This window comes from Neoarius graeffei, chromosome 7 (assembly GCF_027579695.1).
Source record: "Neoarius graeffei isolate fNeoGra1 chromosome 7, fNeoGra1.pri, whole genome shotgun sequence".
In the NCBI taxonomy this organism is placed as follows: Eukaryota; Metazoa; Chordata; class Actinopteri; order Siluriformes; family Ariidae; genus Neoarius; species Neoarius graeffei.
In genome coordinates, this window is record NC_083575.1 from 34,004,241 (window position 1) to 34,023,625 (window position 19,385).

At 40.7% G+C, this 19,385-nt stretch overlaps 2 protein-coding genes across 3 annotated transcripts in view; one reads left to right on the forward strand and one right to left on the reverse strand.

Moving 5' to 3' along the window:
* actr2b (actin related protein 2b) overlaps positions 1-10,871 on the reverse strand; it is a 67,723-nt gene extending 56,852 nt beyond the window's left edge. Inside the window, exon 1 of the mRNA XM_060925532.1 lies at positions 10,711-10,871. Within this exon, the coding sequence (XP_060781515.1) occupies positions 10,711-10,758 (48 nt within the window). The 5' untranslated portion in view covers positions 10,759-10,871. The remainder of the gene's footprint in view (positions 1-10,710) is intronic.
* A 2,978-nt stretch (positions 10,872-13,849) lies between these two features.
* phf10 (PHD finger protein 10) overlaps positions 13,850-19,385 on the forward strand; it is a 54,564-nt gene continuing 49,028 nt past the window's right edge. Inside the window, exon 1 of one of the 2 annotated variants that reach the window (XM_060925533.1) lies at positions 13,850-13,928. In XM_060925533.1, the coding sequence (XP_060781516.1) occupies positions 13,860-13,928 (69 nt within the window). In that variant the 5' untranslated portion in view covers positions 13,850-13,859. The remainder of the gene's footprint in view (positions 13,929-19,385) is intronic. The other variant, XM_060925534.1, reaches the window with a different exon arrangement.

Sequence of the window (19,385 nt, forward strand, 5' to 3'; positions counted from 1 at the left end):
ACTGCCTGTTCCACTGTTTTACGATTTTGCCTGCCGTTCTGGATTGTTTACCCGTCTTCATTTGTATTAATAAACACACCTTCTGCACTTACATCAGTCTCTGACAGAATACTTCACACTCCCTGATAAAGAGAAGCACATTCACCCGTTCATACGTCATGTTCAGGAACAAACTAATGTTAATGGCGCTAAAACAGCCACCGTCAAATGGTGCAGTTGGAGTCTTGTTCAAAGGCATTCTATTCTATTTAACAGACCCAGTCGGACAGTCAGTGGCATGACAGACACAGCTATACACTGTACGTACAGTTAGGTCCATAAATATTTGGACAGAGACAACATTTTTCTAATTTTGGTTCTGTACATAACCACAATGAATTTTGAACAAAATTCAGATGCAGTTGAAGTTCAGACTTTCAGCTTTAAATCAGTGGGTAGAACAAAATGATTGCATAAAAATGTGAGGAACTAAAGCATTTTTTAAAACACAATCCCTTCATTTCAGGGGCTCAAAAGTAATTGGACAAATTAAATAATTGTAAATAAAATGTTCATTTCTAATACTTGGTTGAAAACCCTTTGTTGGCAATGACTGCCTGAAGTCTTGAACTCCTGGACATCACCAGACGCTGTGTTTCCTCCTTTTTAATGCTCTGCCAGGCCTTTACTGCAGCGGTTTTCAGTTGCTGTTTGTTTGTGGGCCTTTCTGTCTGAAGTTTAGTCTTTAACAAGTGAAATGCATGCTCAATTGGGTTGAGATCAGGTGACTGACTTGGCCATTCAAGAATATTCCACTTCTTTGCTTTAATAAACTCCTGGGTTGCTTTGGCTTTATGTTTTGGGTCATTGTCCATCTGTATTATGAAATGCGGACCAATCAGTTTGGCTGGATTTGACCACACAGTATGTCTCTGAATACCTCAGAATTCATGCGGCTGCTTCTGTCCTGTGTCACATCATCAATAAACACTAGTGACCCAGTGCCACTGGCAGCCATGCATGCCCAAGCCATCACACTGCCTCCGCCGTGTTTTACAGATGATGTGGTATGCTTTGGATCATGAGCTGTACCACGCCTTCGCCATACTTTTTTCTTTCCATCATTCTGGTAGAGGTTGATCTTGGTTTCATCTGTCCAAAGAATGTTCTTCCAGAACTGTGCTGGCTTTTTTAGATGATGTTTTTTAGCAAAGTCCAATCTAGCCTTTTTATTCTTGAGGCTTATGAGTGGCTTGCACCATGCAGTGAACCCTCTGTATTTACTTTCATACAGTCTTCTCTTTATGGTAGATTTGGATATTGATACGCCTACCTCCTGGAGAGTGTTGTTCACTTGGTTGGCTGTTGTGAAGGGGTTTCTCTTCACCATGGAAATTATTCTGCGATCATCCACTACTGTTGTCTTCTGTGAGTGTCCAGGTCTTTTTGCATTGATGAGTTCACCAGTGCTTGCTTTCTTTCTCAGGATGTACCAAACTGTAGATTTTGCCACTCCTAATATTGTAGCAATTTCTCGGATGGGTTTTTTCTGTTTTCGCAGCTTAAGGATGGCTTGTTTCACCTGCATGGAGAGCTCCTTTGACCGCATGTTTTCTTCACAGCAAAATCTTCCAAATGCGAGCACCACACCTCAAATCAACTCCAGACCTTTTATCTGCTTAATTGAGAATGACATAATGATGGAATTTCCCACACCTGCCCATGAAATAGCCTTTGAGTCAATTGTCCAATTACTTTTGGTCCCTTTAAAAACAGGGTGGCACATGTTAAGGAGCTGAAACTCCTAAACCCTTCATCCAATTTTAATGTGGATACCCTCAAATGAAAGCTGAAAGTCTGGACTTTATGTCCATTATATAACTATAACTTGAATATGCTTCAGTAAACAGGTAAAAAAAAAAAAAAAAAACAATTTGTGTCCGTGTCCAAATATATATGGACCTAAACTGTACATAAGACACATGCCTGTGTGTTTTGCTTTGAGCGTGCTAATAAATGAACCTTTAAAGTGCATATCACAGGTAAATTCAGGAGCAAGATCAATGTAATTCTCCTACTTTATATTAAACTTGTCAAATATCTGTCACATTTTGCGCAATTTTTTTACCTTGCACAATACCAGAAAAATTCAGTTGAAATCAAGCCATTTGAGGCGAATTGGTCCGCCTCTGAAAAAACTTGGCATTTGGATTTCCCGGGAAACATTGATTTTCGTGACGTCACGCTCCCTCCGAATCCTACATCAACGCTGGTTTGTTTATGAGAAAACGACCTGGTGGTTTTCTGCAAATTTCTTCAACGTTATCACGTAATTATTAAAATGGTTAACAGATGTATCGTAGGAGGGTGTAGCAACATTACATTCTTCATCCAAAGGTGAAGTAACATTGCACTCAGGTGACAATTCCATATTTCAATGCAAAATCGCTAGCTGCTAAACTTGGTCTACACAGGCTGTGCACTGAAACTGTACAAGCTCTCGCAGCCTGCTGGCGCTTCCACAGGTAACGTCACGAATCTGGCTCCAGACTCCCTTGGGATTTTTCCAGACGCGTTTTGTTATTTTATTTTTTTCTGCTGTAGACAGATGGCCTTGTGCAAAATTACCCTTCTGGATGAGTGCGTAAAGGGACATACTTTCATATATAAGAATTTGGTCCAGGATATGCACTTTAACACAAACAGGTACTATGGCTGACAGATTTTATCCTGTTTACGGTGGGCGTTCCCACCGTGAAAGAGAGACCAATCGAAACTGAAAGAGTGGAAAGTGATTATCATGCTGTTACCATGTAAATATTCTTTTGTGAATGTATAAGTGGGTGCTCAGCACTCTGACTCAGGTGTGACTGAGTAAGGTGACAAGTTTTATGTTTCATCTAATTTAGGTAAAAAATCTTTTTTGACATGATCCACAGATAGTATTTTTGGCAAAGTGTATATGGCTGCACGCTCCAAAATCTCGGTTTTAATCTCGCGCAGCCACACACACTTGCCAGTCATACCTGCTCTACTGCCGATGATCTTCCATACATCTTCGTTTTTGGCTTTATCTTTGTACAGCTTGTGCTTTTGATCATAAAGCATGGGACTCTGATACTTCTATAATCAGCTTCTCCTCCATTGATACAAAAAGGATGTACGGGGAAAATAGCACGTGCTCAGAGTAGACAATGTCACATGTAAACAATTCTCTGACTGGTCAGATGTCTTATCAGATCAGGTCCAGGCCTGGGGGGTGAGGAAGTCGGTCCAGAAGCAAATCTCACCGATAGCGATAAACGCAGGCCTGGACTATAGGCATCGTTATCACTCTGCTGTGAGCGCCAACCACAAACTGCAGGGGACCAATTTATTTATAGTTATCATGATAGTTATCAGTATTGTGGGGCCGGGCCTTTAGGCACACCAGATCCATTACATTCTTAGGAATGCAATGGATTTGAAATCAGATTAAATAAAAGAACTTTAAAAAAAAAAAAGGCACAAATAAAGAAATAAAACCTGTATATGTATCTGCTGAAACGGTTATTGGAGAAATCAACCATTTTTAGATGTATTCACCCAGTTGCTCAGATTGACTTGTATTTGTGTTTCCTTTTCTCTTACTTTACATTCCAGCCATATAATTTTGGACTGCAGAGCTTTCTTATCTGATTTCTGAATGACAGTTATCACACTGTAAATGAGAGGAAACAGGTGGACTTGATAATGGCTGTCTTGTAAAGTCTGGAGTGAGAGTTGCAAAAGTACTTGAGAGAGTGGAGTTGTAAAAATCTTTTATGGTTACAGAGATATGATGATTTTAGTAAAAAAAAAAATCAATTACCAAAAAGAATAAAAATCAGTGAAAAATTGAGAGAGAAGATGCGATTTTTGTGAAACGTGGACGACACGAGCGCATAAACTCATCGCCTGTCAGTTAGATGAGTGAATAATTCCCGATATTTAACTCTGATGACGTCACTCCCAGCGTTTTCCCACTTACTTGATGTGCGTCATCAAAATGGCAAACTAGTTCAAAATTAAAGTTCTTTTGATTAACTTGTATGGGTGTCCATATACAAGCCCAATTCCAAAAAAGTTGGGACAAAGTACAAATTGTAAATAAAAACGGAATGCAATCATTTACAAATCTCAAAAACTGATATTGTATTCACAATAGAACATAGACAACATATCAAATGTCGAAAGTGAGACATTTTGAAATTTCATGCCAAATATTGGCTCATTTGAAATTTCATGACAGCAACACCATCTTAAGAAAGTTGGGACAGGGGCAATAAGAGGCTGGAAAAGTTAAAGGTACAAAAAAGGAACAGCTGGAGGACCAAATTGCAACTCATTAGGTCAATTGGCAATAGGTCATTAACATGACTGGGTATAAAAAGAGCATCTTGGAGTGGCAGCGGCTCTCAGAAGTAAAGATGGGAAGAGGATCACCAATTCCCCTAATTCTGCGCCGACAAATAGTGGAGCAATATCAGAAAGGAGTTCGACAGTGTAAAATTGCAGAGTTTGAACATATCATCACCTACAGTGCATAATATCATCAAAAGATTCAGAGAATCTGGAAGAATCTCTGTGCGTAAGGGTCAAGGCCGGAAAACCATACTGGGTGCCCGTGATCTTCGGGCCCTTAGACGGCACTGCATCACATACAGGCATGCTTCTGTATTGGAAATCACAAAATGGGCTCAGGAATATTTCCAGAGAACATTATCTGTGAACACAATTCACTGTGCCATCCGCCGTTGCCAGCTAAAACTCTATAGTTCAAAGAAGAAGCCGTATCTAAACATGATCCAGAAGCGCAGACGTCTTCTCTGGGCCAAGGCTCATTTAAAATGGACTGTGGCAAAGTGGAAAACTGTTCTGTGGACAGACGAATCAAAATGTGAAGTTCTTTATGGAAATCAGGGACGCCGTGTCATTCGGACTAAAGAGGAGAAGGACGACCCAAGTTGTTATCAGCGCTCAGTTCAGAAGCCTGCATCTCTGATGGTATGGGGTTGCATTAGTGCGTGTGGCATGGGCAGCTTACACATCTGGAAAGACACCATCAATGCTGAAAGGTATATCCAGGTTCTAGAGCAACATATGCTCCCATCCAGACGACGTCTCTTTCAGGGAAGACCTTGCATTTTCCAACATGACAATGCCAAACCACACACTGCATCAATTACAGCATCATGGCTGCGTAGAAGAAGGGTCCGGGTACTGAACTGGCCAGCCTGCAGTCCAGATCTTTCACCCATAGAAAACATTTGGCGCATCATAAAACGGAAGATACGACAAAAAAAGACCTAAGACAGTTGAGCAACTAGAATCCTACATTAGACAAGAACGGGTTAACATTCCTATCCCTAAACTTGAGCAACTTGTCTCCTCAGTCCCCAGACGTTTACAGACTGTTGTAAAGAGAAAAGGGGATGTCTCACAGTGGTAAACATGGCCTTGTCCCAACTTTTTTTAGATGTGTTGTTGCCATGAAATTTAAAAATCACCTAATTTTTCCTCTTTAAATGATACATTTTCTCCGTTTAAACATTTGATATGTCATCTATGTTCTATTCTGAATAAAATATGGAATTTTGAAACTTCCACATCATTGCATTCCGTTTTTATTTACAATTTGTACTTTGTCCCAACTTTTTTGGAATTGGGGTTCTATCATACTCATAAAAACTACGATAGGTAGGAACAGAAAGCAGTATTTTACTCACCACTGCACTACTTAAGAGAAGAAAAAAATATTGCTCTATTTAAAAGAAAAAAAACAAAAAAACACTCTTGCATGCATTTTGGGTCAGTTTTCTGAAGGGTAGCAATAATTATAAAATGGACTGTTATTTAGTAAATAACCAATAACAAATCACACGGACTTGACTTTGAAAACCACTACCCTAGATGATCGGATGTTTCTATTCACTTCTGTTACTTGTTTAAGTTTTATCATTCCATCATTAAAGGAGTCATGTGTTGTGTTTACACTCTGCATGTTCTGTCTCTGGTCCGTTTTCTGAATTGCCATGGATGTATAAAGGGGGACATAAATGAGCTTTAAATCATAATCATTATTAAATATATCACGTATGATCTTTATTTCAGACTGTCGATGAGGAATTGCCTGCCTTACATGGTCATACTGCGTCGGCTGGAGTGAGGCCAGCTTCTCTCTCGCTTCGGGCTGTGGCTGTTAGGGCCAAGCTCACTTCCTCCTGATTCATTGCCTGAAAAACTGTCTGCCTTCCACTGCTGCACTTCCTCTTCACAACAAGAAAGTGTGCTTTACAATGACAACTCAGCCCTGTACAAAATAAAACCTTCATAGATAGATAGATAGATAGATGGACAGATGTAACGTTACCAACTTCGAGACTGTTGATAGATTTTGCAACGTTTGACACCTTTAATGAGGTTATATAGAGGTTTTTAAGAGCTGAACAAAATCTTTAGCTTTTCGAGCAGATATTAGCAGCCCTCTTGCACTTGACACGACTTTTCAAATCATATCAGAGCCGACAATTACATGAGGTGAAACAGCAGGTCCAGTCGATTCACCGCCAGTGTGTAAAGCCTGACTGAGCAACCAATTACCATCATTGTTTGTCTCACTCCTGCACTTCTTCGGCTCATAAAGTCAAGTTTATTTGTATAGCGCTTTTAACAATAAACATTGTCGCAAAGCAGCTTTACAGAATTTGAATGACTTTAAAAATGAGCTAATTTTATCCCTAATCTATCCCCAATGAGCAAGCCGGTGGCAAGGAAAAACTCCCTCAGACGACATGAAGAAGAAACCTCGAGAGGAACCAGACTCAAAAGGGAACCCGTCCTCAACCCAACCCATTATTCTGCATTAGTATTATTATATGGCACAAGCTACTTCTGGTAAAATCGTGCACTCCGATTGGTTCCTTGGCAGGCAGAATTTTCCCGTAATGCCTGTCGGTGATTTACGGACTTTCTTTCCAAGGCGCCGGCTTTCAAGTGTTGCAAAAAAACAAACAAAAAGAGTAATCGGAAATCAAAAACGGCCGAAACACAAAAGACAAAACAAGAGAAATAAGTTCAGTTTTGAAACCGCTAACGGTTTATTCTGCATGCGTGAATCAACTACATTACACATACAATTTGACTGAACGCAGCATCACGCTTCATTATAATGACCGTCTATTTTAATCTTAGAAATAAAAACACGTATGTTACGTTCATTATGTCTTCTTATTAAATCAAATCATTAGTTTTCTTTTGTTTCAGACATGTAAAAGTTTTTTTCCTTTACCTGACATGTTTCGACGGTGTAACTTCTGTCTTCATCAGAGGGTCACATCAGCTGATTATAAAGGCACACACCAACATCCGGGTGAGCCTCTGATGAAGACAGAAGTTACACCATCGAAACATGTCAGGTAAAGGAAAAAACTTTTACATGTCTGAAACATGGCGGCACGGTAGTGTAGTGGTTAACACTGTCGCCTCACAGCAAGAAGGTCCAGGTTTGAGCCCCGTGGCCGGCGAGGGCCTTTCTGTGCGGAGTTTGCATGTTCTCCCCGTGTCCGCGTGGGTTTCCTCCGGGTGCTCCGGTTTCCCCCACAGTCCAAAGGCATGCAGGTTAGGTTAACTGGTGACTCTAAATTGACCGTAGGTGTGAATGTGAGTGTGAATGGTTGTCTGTGTCTATGTGTCAGCCCTGTGATGACCTGGCGACTTGTCCAGGGTGTACCCCGCCTTTCGCCCGTAGTCAGCTGGGATAGGCTCCAGCTTGCCTGCGACCCTGTAGAACAGGATAAAGCGGCTAGAGATAATGAGATGAGATGTCTGAAACAAAAGAAAACTAATGATTTGATAAAAACATAATAAAAACGCATAATCCATCCTCGGTCTTTATGGGAAAATAACAGACCGAGGATGGACCGAGCTGTAGGCGAGACCACAGTCTGATATTTTCCTGTCAAGACCTCACGTTCACTTAATAAGCAGTAAATGGTTGTAGTTACAAGTAAGAAAACCGAATCATCCATAAACATCGGTTTCAATTGTGTCTGTTTCCCAGCTCCTCTGCTTCATTTTATCTGCATTCTTGCCTGAAAACTAAAAAAAAAAAAAAAAAAAAAAAAGACTTTTAACCTAGCCTAGTAAACTAGACCCAACCGCCTAGCGGCCAAAAATATTTTTTGCCTAGCGAATGGGTCTAGCCTCGCACCATATAAACAAAAACACCCCGGGGATCAAATCGTGCCCGCCAATCACAACGCAAGGTTTTTGTTTGGATTCTTTGGGCGGGCTTTTGCAGGAGTGACGACAAAGCTGCGCGACGCTGGAGAAAGCACAGCAGGAAAGATGGCTACGGCTAGTGAACAGCGCGCGTTTGACTCCGCTTTGGAATCAGTTTTAGAAGAATTAGACTTGGAGTTTTCGTTGAAACATGAGCAGGAAGAGGCTCTCCGCTCATTCCTTTTCAAGAAGGACGTTTTCGCTGTTTTGCCGACCGGCTATGGCAAAAGTCTGATCTACCAGCTAGCTCCGCTCGTAGCCAAAAGGATGGGGCTAGTTTGTGCAGTACGAAGAATTAATAAACAGCTTTGAAACATATTACTTTTTGATTGTTTCTTATTTTCCCGTTATTTTAAATTTAAGGGAAATTATTTCACCAAACACCACTAAATAAAAACTCTCAAACAGTTTAAGCAAACCCTTGAAAAACACTTGGAAAAAAATGTGTATGTGGTACAGATTCCAAACTTGTGGTCATTATCTCCAAACTTCTTAATATCTAGAACCTGTTTATTAATTAATACGCATTTTGAAAAATTATTTATTTCAAGGTCTCCCCCACTGCTTTCTGTCGCTCTGACTATGTCACAGTCACTGTTGCGCTGATTGGTCAGAGCATTGGCCTATACGCACAGAGACAGTTTGAAAGACAGCGGTTTGTTCCTCCTACCCGCTTCGGAAATGTCTACGGATCGAGGCCAGACTAAATATTCACATTTAGGCCAAGTTTACATTAGACCGTATCTGTCTCGTTTTCTTCGCGGATGCACTGTCCGTTTACATTAAACCGCCTGGAAACGTCGGGAAACGGGAATCCGCCAGGGTCCACGTATTCAATCTAGATCATGTCAGCTCCGGTGCTGTGTAAACATTGAGAATACGCGGATACGCTGTGCTGAGCTCTAGCTGGCGTCGTCATTGGACAACGTCACTGTGACATCCACCTTCCTGATTCGCTGGCGTTGGTCATGTGACGCGACTGCTGAAAAACGGCGCGGACTTCCGCCTTGTATCACCTTTCATTAAAGAGTATAAAAGTATGAAAATACTGCAAATACTGCCCATTGGGTAGTTATGATTGTCTTTAGGCTTGCCATCCTTCCACTTGCAAGTGGTAAGTGATATGCGCTGGGATCACACACACAGCGGCTCAATCCCGAATCACTGCTTGTGCACTTCACTCGCGCGCTCTGTGAGCTGCGCAGGGCCGGAGTGCGCACCCTCCAGAGGGCACTCGCTGTTCAGGGCGGAGTGATTTGGAGCGCAGGATGCCTGCGGAGCCAAGCGTATCCGTGTATTGGCGTTGCTATGTGCATGCAAATCGTGTATTGGTGTTGCTGTGTGCACGCTAATCGTTTTAAAAACGTTAATCTGATGATCCGCTGATACGGTCTAATGTAAACCCCACCTTAGTCTGGCTTGCCAGGCTACTTTTAACCCATAGTTGGTGTCGTTTTCTATTCTGATAAACCTCAAACTTTATGCAATTCAAGATATCCTCAGAAAAATGTTTTCATTTAATATGCAAAAAAAAAAAATCTCATGACTATTCAATGCATATGCAAAGTGCCCGTGACGTCACTCGGCGACTTCTGTGCATGCATTGGCTATTTCCCCTTGAAAAGAAGAAGAGTTGCAAACACTGATTATATTTCATTTCCCGTTTTAACTCTATCTACTGTTTCACTGGCGAAATGAACCACTTTTCATTCAACAACAGAGTCACTATAAACCGTGACAGGCTCCTGTCACACCTGCTCACTTTCCTGAGCAGCAATGGCAAAGGTGACTAAGGAAGTAACTCACTTAGCAGCAGCAGGATGCACACTTACACGCTAGCATTAAAGCGTAATGGCGCACAAGTCGTGCAAATGACACAACACGATATCTGGGTCACTCACTGTGCTTGAATAGAACACACACAGCTAGTCACAATCACACAGCTGCTAGCTAACTAGCAAGTTACAGACCAAACACTGCGAGCTAGACTATTTCAGTAACGCTGCTTGTTTCAGTTCTTATCACACTTTGCTAATAAATTATTTTTTATCCCAACTATTTCGAAAACAAACCATAAGCACATCTCTTCATAACCAAGGCGGAGAGCTAACAGAGATTAGCTGCGTATGATGAAGTTAGCAAGTCTAGCTGGACAACATTGAGAGAAAAATTACAAAATTCAATGGTTTTTTGTTGTTTTTTTACATTTCTAAGACAAATATGGTACAGCTCCATCATTCACCGTTTACATAATTCATAGTTGAGGAAAAATGTCTGACTTTAAAGTGCAAGGGCTCCACTTGGGCTTTGACAGCAAACTGAACTAGCCAGCTAACTTCCTGTCAGCGTCCATTCTTTCATGTTTTGCGGCTTATTCAAAATGTCGAAACGAGCACAAATTGAGATTAAATGTAAAGTTAGGAGACTTACCCCGGTTCCGTTATCACAAACCACAACTTTCCTGCCTTGGCTGTCCATTTTTCAAGTTGTAGAACCGACAAATTTTGATCAAGTTTATGAGCAAACTAAAGCCCGAGCGGCCAGCAGGCTTTCACTTCCTGCTGCTGGAGACACTCAGTCAGGCACTGGACCGTTTCACACTCACTCCCAGTCAACACCAGGCGCTTCATTCAGCTCAGGAACTTTCTACCAGGAAACTGCAAAAACCCAGAATAAAAGGGGTTCACAATGTATTTACATTTAAGTAATGTTTTGTTTTTGTTTTGTTTTGTTTATTTGGCCATAAACGTACAATAAAAACAGTACAGGTGTGGCAGGGATGACACAAAAAAGCATAAAAACTTGTTTCCATTGTGGTCCCTTATCACAGACAAAAAATAACTACACACAATTAAAAAATAACAAAATAAAAAATAATTTGATAATTATATAACTGTATATGGGGAAGCATAGCAAAAATGTGAAAACTAATACCATGACAAATAATACTGAACAATATTAATAATGCTAATAATAATAAAAAAAACAAGAAAAGCAAGGAAAAAACCACATATAATAATAATAATAATAATAATAATAATAATAATAATAATAATAAAACAAGAAAAGCAAGGGAAAAAACACATATAATAATAATAATAATAATAAATAAAAAATGAAATTAAAGAATATAAACTAAAAATACACATAATCTGCTATTTCCTCATCAAATAGAATGTTAAAAAAATGCTGTTTTACCTTCTTCTTAAACAGGAGAAAATTTTCTACTGATTTTATTTCTGAAGGTAATTCATTCCAAATTTTGTTTAAACCGTGAGAGGACAGTTTTCTGAGAAATGCCTGTCAGTATACTACACTATTACTATCACTAGCCTTGTGTATTATTCACTAATCAGTTATAGAAATATTAATTTGCTGACTGTATGGCACAGGATTGAGTGTAAACTGAGCTGCAATCAGTTTTTCTTACAGCATTTGGTGATGGGAAAGCACATGAGTTCATATAGGACACATTTTACATCTAGAAATTTACTTCTTTTTTTTTTGTATTTCCTCTCTCTTACTCCAAGCTGACACTCTTGCCCATACATAATATATTAATTCAATGACCAGTTTTGCCAACCGAATGTTTGTATTTGTTTTGTTTTTTTAAGATTTATCATTTCATATCATCAGTGCAGGGTGGTGCAGTGGTTATTACTGTCACCTCACAGCAAGAAGGTCCGGGTTCGAGCCCAGTGGCCGACAGGAGCCTTTCTGTGTGGAGTTTGCATAGTGTCCGCGTGGGTTTCCTCCGGGTGCTCCGGTTTCCCCCACAGTCCAAAGACATGCAGGTTAGGTTAACTGGTGACTCTAAATTGACCGTAGGTGTGAATGTGAGTGTGAATGGTTGTCTATGTGTCGGCCCTGTGATGACCTGGCGACTTGTCCAGGGTGTACCCCACCTCTCACCCATAGTCAGCTGGGATAGGCTCCAGCTTGCCTGCAACCCTGCACAAGATAAGCGGTTACGGATAATGGATGGATGGATGGACCGTGGTAAATTCTGGGAGGACAGTTTTCTGAGAAATACCTGTCAGTATACTATCACTAGCCTTATGTATTATTCACTAATCAGTTATAGAAATATTAATTTGCTGACTGTATGGCACAGGATTGAGTGTAAACTGAGCTGCAATCAGTTTTTCTTACAGCATTTGGTGATGGGAAAGCACATTAGTTCATATAGGACACATTTTACATCTAGAAATTAACTTTTTTTTGTCTTTCCTCTCTCTTACCCCAAGCTGACACTCTTGCCCATCCATAATATATTAATTAAATGACCAGTTTGGCCAACTAGCTAGATAGCTTAATGTGTTTTTTTTGTTTTGTTTTTTTAAGATTTATCATTTCTTATCATCAATACAGGGTGGTGCAGTGGTTATCACTGTCACCTCACAGCAAGAAGGTTCTGGGTTCGAGCCCAGTGGCCGACAGGAGCCTTTCTGTGTGGAGTTTGCATGGTGTCTGCGTGGGTTTCCTCCGGGTGCTCCGGTTTCCCCCACAGTCCAAAAACATGAAGGTTAGGCTAATTGGTGACTCTAAATTGAGTGTAGGTGTGAATGTGAGTGTGAATGGTTGTCTGTGTCTATGTGTCAGCCCTGTGATGACCTGGCGACTTGTCCAGGGTGTACCCCGCCTTTCGCCCATAGTCAGCTGGGATAGGCTCCAGCTTGGCCGCAATCCTGCACAAGATAAGCGGTTATGGATAATGGATGGATGGATGGATGAACCATGGTAAATTCTGGGAGGACAGTTTTCTGAGAAATACCTATCAGTATACTATCACTAGCCTTATGTATTATTCACTAATCAGTTATAGAAATATTAATTTGCTGACTGTATGGCACAGGATTGAATGTAAACTGAGCTGCAATCAGTTTTTCTTACAGCACTTGGTGAAGGGAAAGCACATTAGTTCATATAGGACACATTTTACATCTAGAAATTTACTTTTTTTGTCTTTCCTCTCTCTTACCCCAAGCTGACACTCTTGCCCATACATAATATATTAATTCAATGACTGGTTTGGCCAACTAGCTAGATAGCTTAATGTTGGGGGGGGAGGGTTGTTTGTTTTTTAAAGCTTTATCATTTTATGTCATCAATACAGGGTGACACGGTGGTGTAATGGTTATCACTATCACCTCACAGGAAGAAGGTTCTGGGTTCGAACCCAGCGGCCGGTGGGGGCCTTTCTGTGTGGAGTTTGCATGGTGTCTGCATGGGTTTCCTCCGGGTTCTCCGGTTTCCCCTACGGTCCAAAGACATGCGGTTAGGTTAATATGGGACAGCCTTGGGTTGAAGTGCCCTTGAGCGAGGCACTGAACTCCCAACTGCTCCCCGGGCACTGTTTGCATGGCTGCCCACTGTTCTGGGTATGTATGTATGTATGTGTGTGTGCGCTCATTGATCACATGTGTGTGTTCACTGCTTCAGACGGGTTAAATGCAGAGAGGAATTTCACAAGTGTGTGATGAATAAAGTTGTGCTTTCTTTCGTAATCGGCGGAACTCTTCTTCTGTCCCCAGTTTCCAGCCGGAGTGAATTTATTGTAACGGTCCGTTAAAATCAAAATGGCCACCCTTCTGTCGCCGAGGCAGTGCGATAGCAATCCTGCAACACCAGGAGCACAGTCCTTGAAGGTATGTGCAATTATTGTATGGTGTATTTTGTCACAAAATGTCATGTTATTTATGAATTAGAAAAGAAACGCGGTTTAATTGAGTGGATAAGTCAAAAAGAATAAACGCGCGTGCGCGTCTAGCCTGTTTCTTTGTGTGTTGCTCGGTTGCTAACCCCTCGGCCTGACTGAGCGCTCTCAGTGGCTGCACAATATAAAGGTTGTTAAGGGTTAATGTTTCTGTATTGTCAGCCTGTGGCTTAAGAAAAAACAAACAAACTTAAGTCTTGTGGACATAACATGTTTTATTTGACCACGATAAATGATAACAAAACCAGCATCGCTTTCTGAGAATCAAAACAAACGCCATGATGGTGTGAGCCATACCTGTCAACTTTGAGGTTTGAAAAAAAGGGATATTTCTCAGATTTTTAACTCAAAATAAGGGAAAATTTCGGAAAGTCATACCCTTCACCAAAAGTGGGTGTGTAGTTGAATGGGGGGCAATTTTCTATGTAATATTTGTGATTTCCTGTACTCTGGTGCATGTTGGTGATGGCCAAGACCCAAACTCAATATGCTTATGGTTTATAGAGTGCATTTGTGAATAAACTATACATTTATTTTTATTTGCTTTCAGTGGTACCAGTTATTTCCCAAATTAAGGGCTAAAATACGTATCTTATGTTAAAATAAGAAAGGTCATTATATAACCAGTCAATAAATTCAATTCCATTGCAATTTATTATGGTTTTACCATAGTCATGGCCTCGGGATAGATAGATAGAGTAATATAAGATATTAAACCAAGAGTGATTTAAAATGGGTAAGTTTCAGATAGAAAACAGACAATGAGTGGATAAAACAGTTAATACACCAATTAGTTTACACTAGGCTATTTATGAGGTCTTAGCCAGGACATCTCATCTCATTATCTGTAGCTGCTTTATCCTGTTCTACAGGGTCACAGGCAAGCTGGAGCCTATCCCAGCTGACTACGGGCGAAAGGCGGGGTACACCCTGGACAAGTCGCCAGGTCATCACAGGGCTGACACATAGATACAGACAACCATTCACACTCACATTCACACCTACGGTCAATTTAGAGTCACCAGTTAACCTAACCTGCATGTCTTTGGACTGTGGGGGGAAACCGGAGCACCCGGAGGAAACCCACGCGGACACGGGGAGAACATGCAAACTCCGCACAGAAAGGCCCTCGCCGGCCACGGGGCTCGAACCTGGACCTTCTTGCTGTGAGGCGACAGCGCTAACCACTACACCACTGTGCCGCCCCACTATAATATCATATTAAAATTTTAATTTATATAAGATTTAACCAAAATAATTAATTAAATAAATACTGCACTGTCTTAGTACAACTAAAATGCATCTCTCTCACGAAACACTTTCCAACAGAATTTTTAAAAAGCACTAGAAATCCTGTCCAAATCCTGTCGGAATGCATCAAAGGAATTTGCTCATTTGCAAACTTTGACTGAAAGTTTTCAAACAAAATAAAAAAAATGGCGCTATAAATACTACCATACTATCAAAATATACTCCGCAAAGAAATTCACTCGAATGCAAAATTTTAGTCCGACCGAAATCCACTCACTAGTAATCTTTCACTTAAAACTCTATCAAAATCAGTCACTTTCCAGATAATTCACTTGTAAACTTTCAAACATAGCTAAATCACTAAGACACGACCACACACTTCAAATACACTCAAACACATTCCCTGTCATGCAAAATTTCACAACACTTTAGAAGTTGTACAGTTTGTTTCTGAAATGGTAGGGAAGACTAGTTTAATTTCACACTCAAATGTCCATTATATTCTGATTTAATGTATCTTTACCTTAAAATGTGTAACTGGCTGGTCGAACATTTGCTTATCCATGGAGATTCGTTCTCCCATGCAACCTGGTATCTGCATTCATATTTTTGCCGTTTGGTATTGGGTTTAGTGGCTATGATGAATGACTGCTTGTAAAAAATGTCGGACAGCCTGGGTGAATCCTACATTATGGAAGTGACTGTCATTCTGCTCGTTGATTGGTTAAGAATCAGTTGATGTCAGCAGTGTTTCTCACACGATTCTGATTGGACATAATCGAGAGTATTTTTAACTTGGCGGTAGGGATTTCCCCAAACCGGGAGATTATCCAGTTTTTAACAAATACGATCGGGAGACGGAGGCTAAAATCGGGAGCCTCCCGCCGAAATTGGGAGGGTTGACAAGTATGCTATTATTTCATACTACTATATTTATCAGGAAAAACTCAAATGAAGCACAGGCACAGCAGGATTATTAGTCTAATTGTGTTCCCCCCCCCCCCCCCCCCATGCATATTTGTAGTACGTCATCGATTTTTTTTTTTTGGTAATTAAAAGGTTTGGTTTAGAAAAACAAAATGGTAAGGAGCCAAAACAGTCTGCTCTCATCAGTGATCTGAGACGACTAATCAGAGCTGGGTTTCCCAAAAGCCTCTTAATGTTAAGAGCATCTTAAATAAGAGAGAGCATTCATTGTGCTGCTTGCTCGATCATTTAACGATGATCTTTGTGCTGCGATACTTTTGGGGAACTCAGGCCAGACTGACTGAAAGAAGCAGAATAGCTCCTGAGCATAACTATGTCATAACTTGTTTACTGCAGTGCATTATGGGGGATAGCCGGGGTTGGTAGTTGGGTGATATGACGGATGTCAGATTAATTTTATGTGAGGGGAGCGATTTTGCTGTGCTCTGTCATGGAAGACAGTGGAACTGGTGATTTAAAGAGATGGATAGTATGTCAGGGGTTTACAGCAGGAAAATCTGAATCCAAATCAAGCTTGGTGAGAAGGTAAGAGTCTAGACCGAGTCTACCACACTGTACAGTAAAAACATCAACTCTTAGAATGTCTTATTTCTGAGGACGTATCTTGCACCAGCTAAACTTTATCGAGAAAACAGATCTATCTGAATATTGGGAATTGTACAACCCCGATTCCAAAAAAGTTGGGACAAAGCACAAATTGTAAATAAAAACGGAATGCAATGATGTGGAAGTTTCAGAATTCCATATTTTATTCAGAATAGAACATAGATGACACATCAAATGTTTAAACTGAGAAAATGTATCATTTAAAGAGAAAATTTAGGTGATTTTAAATTTCATGACAACACATCTCAAAAAAGTTGGGACAAGGCCGTGTTTACCACTGTGAGACATCCCCTTTTCTCTTTACAACAGTCTGTAAACGTCTGGGGACTGAGGAGACAAGTTGCTCAAGTTTAGGGATAGGAATGTTAACCCATTCTTGTCTAATGTAGGATTCTAGTTGCTCAACTGTCTTAGGGCTTTTTTGTCGTATCTTCCGTTTTATGATGTGCCAAATGTTTTCTATGGGTGAAAGATCTGGACTGCAGGCTGGCCAGTTCAGTACCCGGACCCTTCTTCTACGCAGCCATGATGCTGTAATTGATGCAGTATGTGGTTTGGCATTGTCATGTTGGAAAATGCAAGGTCTACCCTGAAAGAGACGTCGTCTGGATGGGAGCATATGTTGCTCTAGAACCTGGATATACCTTTCAGCATTGATGGTGTCTTTCCAGATGTGTAAGCTGCCCATGCCACATGCACTAATGCAACCCCATACCATCAGAGATGCAGGCTTCTGAACTGAGCACTCATAACAACTTGGGTCGTCCTTCTCCTCTTTAGTTTGAATGACACGGCGTCCCTGATTTCCATAAAGAACTTCAAATTTTGATTCGTCTGACCACAGAACAGTTTTCCACTTTGCCACAGTCCATTTTAAATGAGCCTTGGCCCAGAGAAGACGTCTGCGCTTCTGGATCATGTTTAGATACGGCTTCTTCTTTGAACTGTAGAGTTTTAGCTGGCAACGGCGGATGGCACAGTGAATTGTGTTCACAGATAATGTTCTCTGGAAATATTCCTGAGCCCATTTTGTGATTTCCAATACAGAAGCATGCCTGTATGTGATGCAGTGCCGTCTAAGGGCCCGAAGATCACGGGCACCCAGTATGGTTTTCCGGCCTTGACCCTTACGCACAGAGATTCTTCCAGATTCTCTGAATCTTTTGATGATATTATGCACTGTAGATGATGATATGTTCAAACTCTTTGCAATTTTACACTGTCGAACTCCTTTCTGATATTGCTCCACTATTTGTCGGCGCAGAATTAGGGGGATTGGTGATCCTCTTCCCATCTTTACTTCTGAGAGCCGCTGCCACTCCAAGATGCTCTTTTTATACCCAGTCATGTTAATGACCTATTGCCAATTGACCTAATGAGTTGCAATTTGGTCCTCCAGCTGTTCCTTTTTTGTACCTTTAACTTTTCCAGCCTCTTATTGCCCCTGTCCCAACTTTTTTGAGATGTGTTGCTGTCATGAAATTTCAAATGAGCCAATATTTGGCATGAAATTTCAAATTGTCTCACTTTCGACATTTGATATGTTGTCTATGTTCTATTGTGAATACAATATCAGTTTTTGAGATTTGTAAATTTATTGCATTCCGTTTTTATTTACAATTTGTACTTTGTCCCAACTTTTTTGGAATCGGGGTTGTATGTAGCCTCTCTGAAACTGGCTGTAATGTCTGTAGACCAAGTTACATTAAGTCTACGATTGCTTCGTGATCCCGGGCCAAGATGAACAGCATCAAAACATTTTATAAATGAGTGATTAGTTAAATAAATCTTGATATCAGGGAACATTACAAAAATCATCTTTGGAAACCCATTGATCTGCCGTGTCATGTTCAGTATAAATGCAATTTCTTCAATAAATGCTGCTAGTGAAGTACACTGAACGTCATACATACCCGAAAGAGAACCCCTCGTGGTTTGGGAGTTTTATCGGTCCGACAGGCTCGTTCGGCTGCCGAGCGCTTTGGCACATTGAGAGGCAAAGGCTAAAGAATGCTTCTTCGTTTTACAGGCTTTGGAATATCGCTAGTTTCAGATGATGAACAGTGCTGATTGTTATAATCTTCTATAACCGAAGGCTGTTCCGCAGACCATGGAAATATTGCTGGGTCACAGTTTAAGTACGTCTTTTTCCCACCAGAGAAATGTAAGCTACAAACACTTGTCCATTTCGATTCGGTTCGAAGGGTTTTGTTGCAGATTAAACTTATCCATTTCTTTCTTCTCGACTGGCAGCTGATAAAAGCTCAAATTAGGTGTTCTCTTTGTGGAGACACCGTTAGGCACACAGCAATTCACTTTAGGCAGCATGGTTAAAACCGGTTAGACAGAACAGTGCAGTGTTTAACAAAGGCGAAAGTAAACAATACAGCGGGGCGGACCCTGGGTATCGCCCATAGATTAGATTAGATCGAACTTTATTGATCCCTTTGGGAGGGTTCCCTCAGGGAAATTAAAATTCCTGCAGCATCCTTACAGGATAAACAGAGAATAGAAAATAGAGAAAACTTGTAGATAAATTAAATTA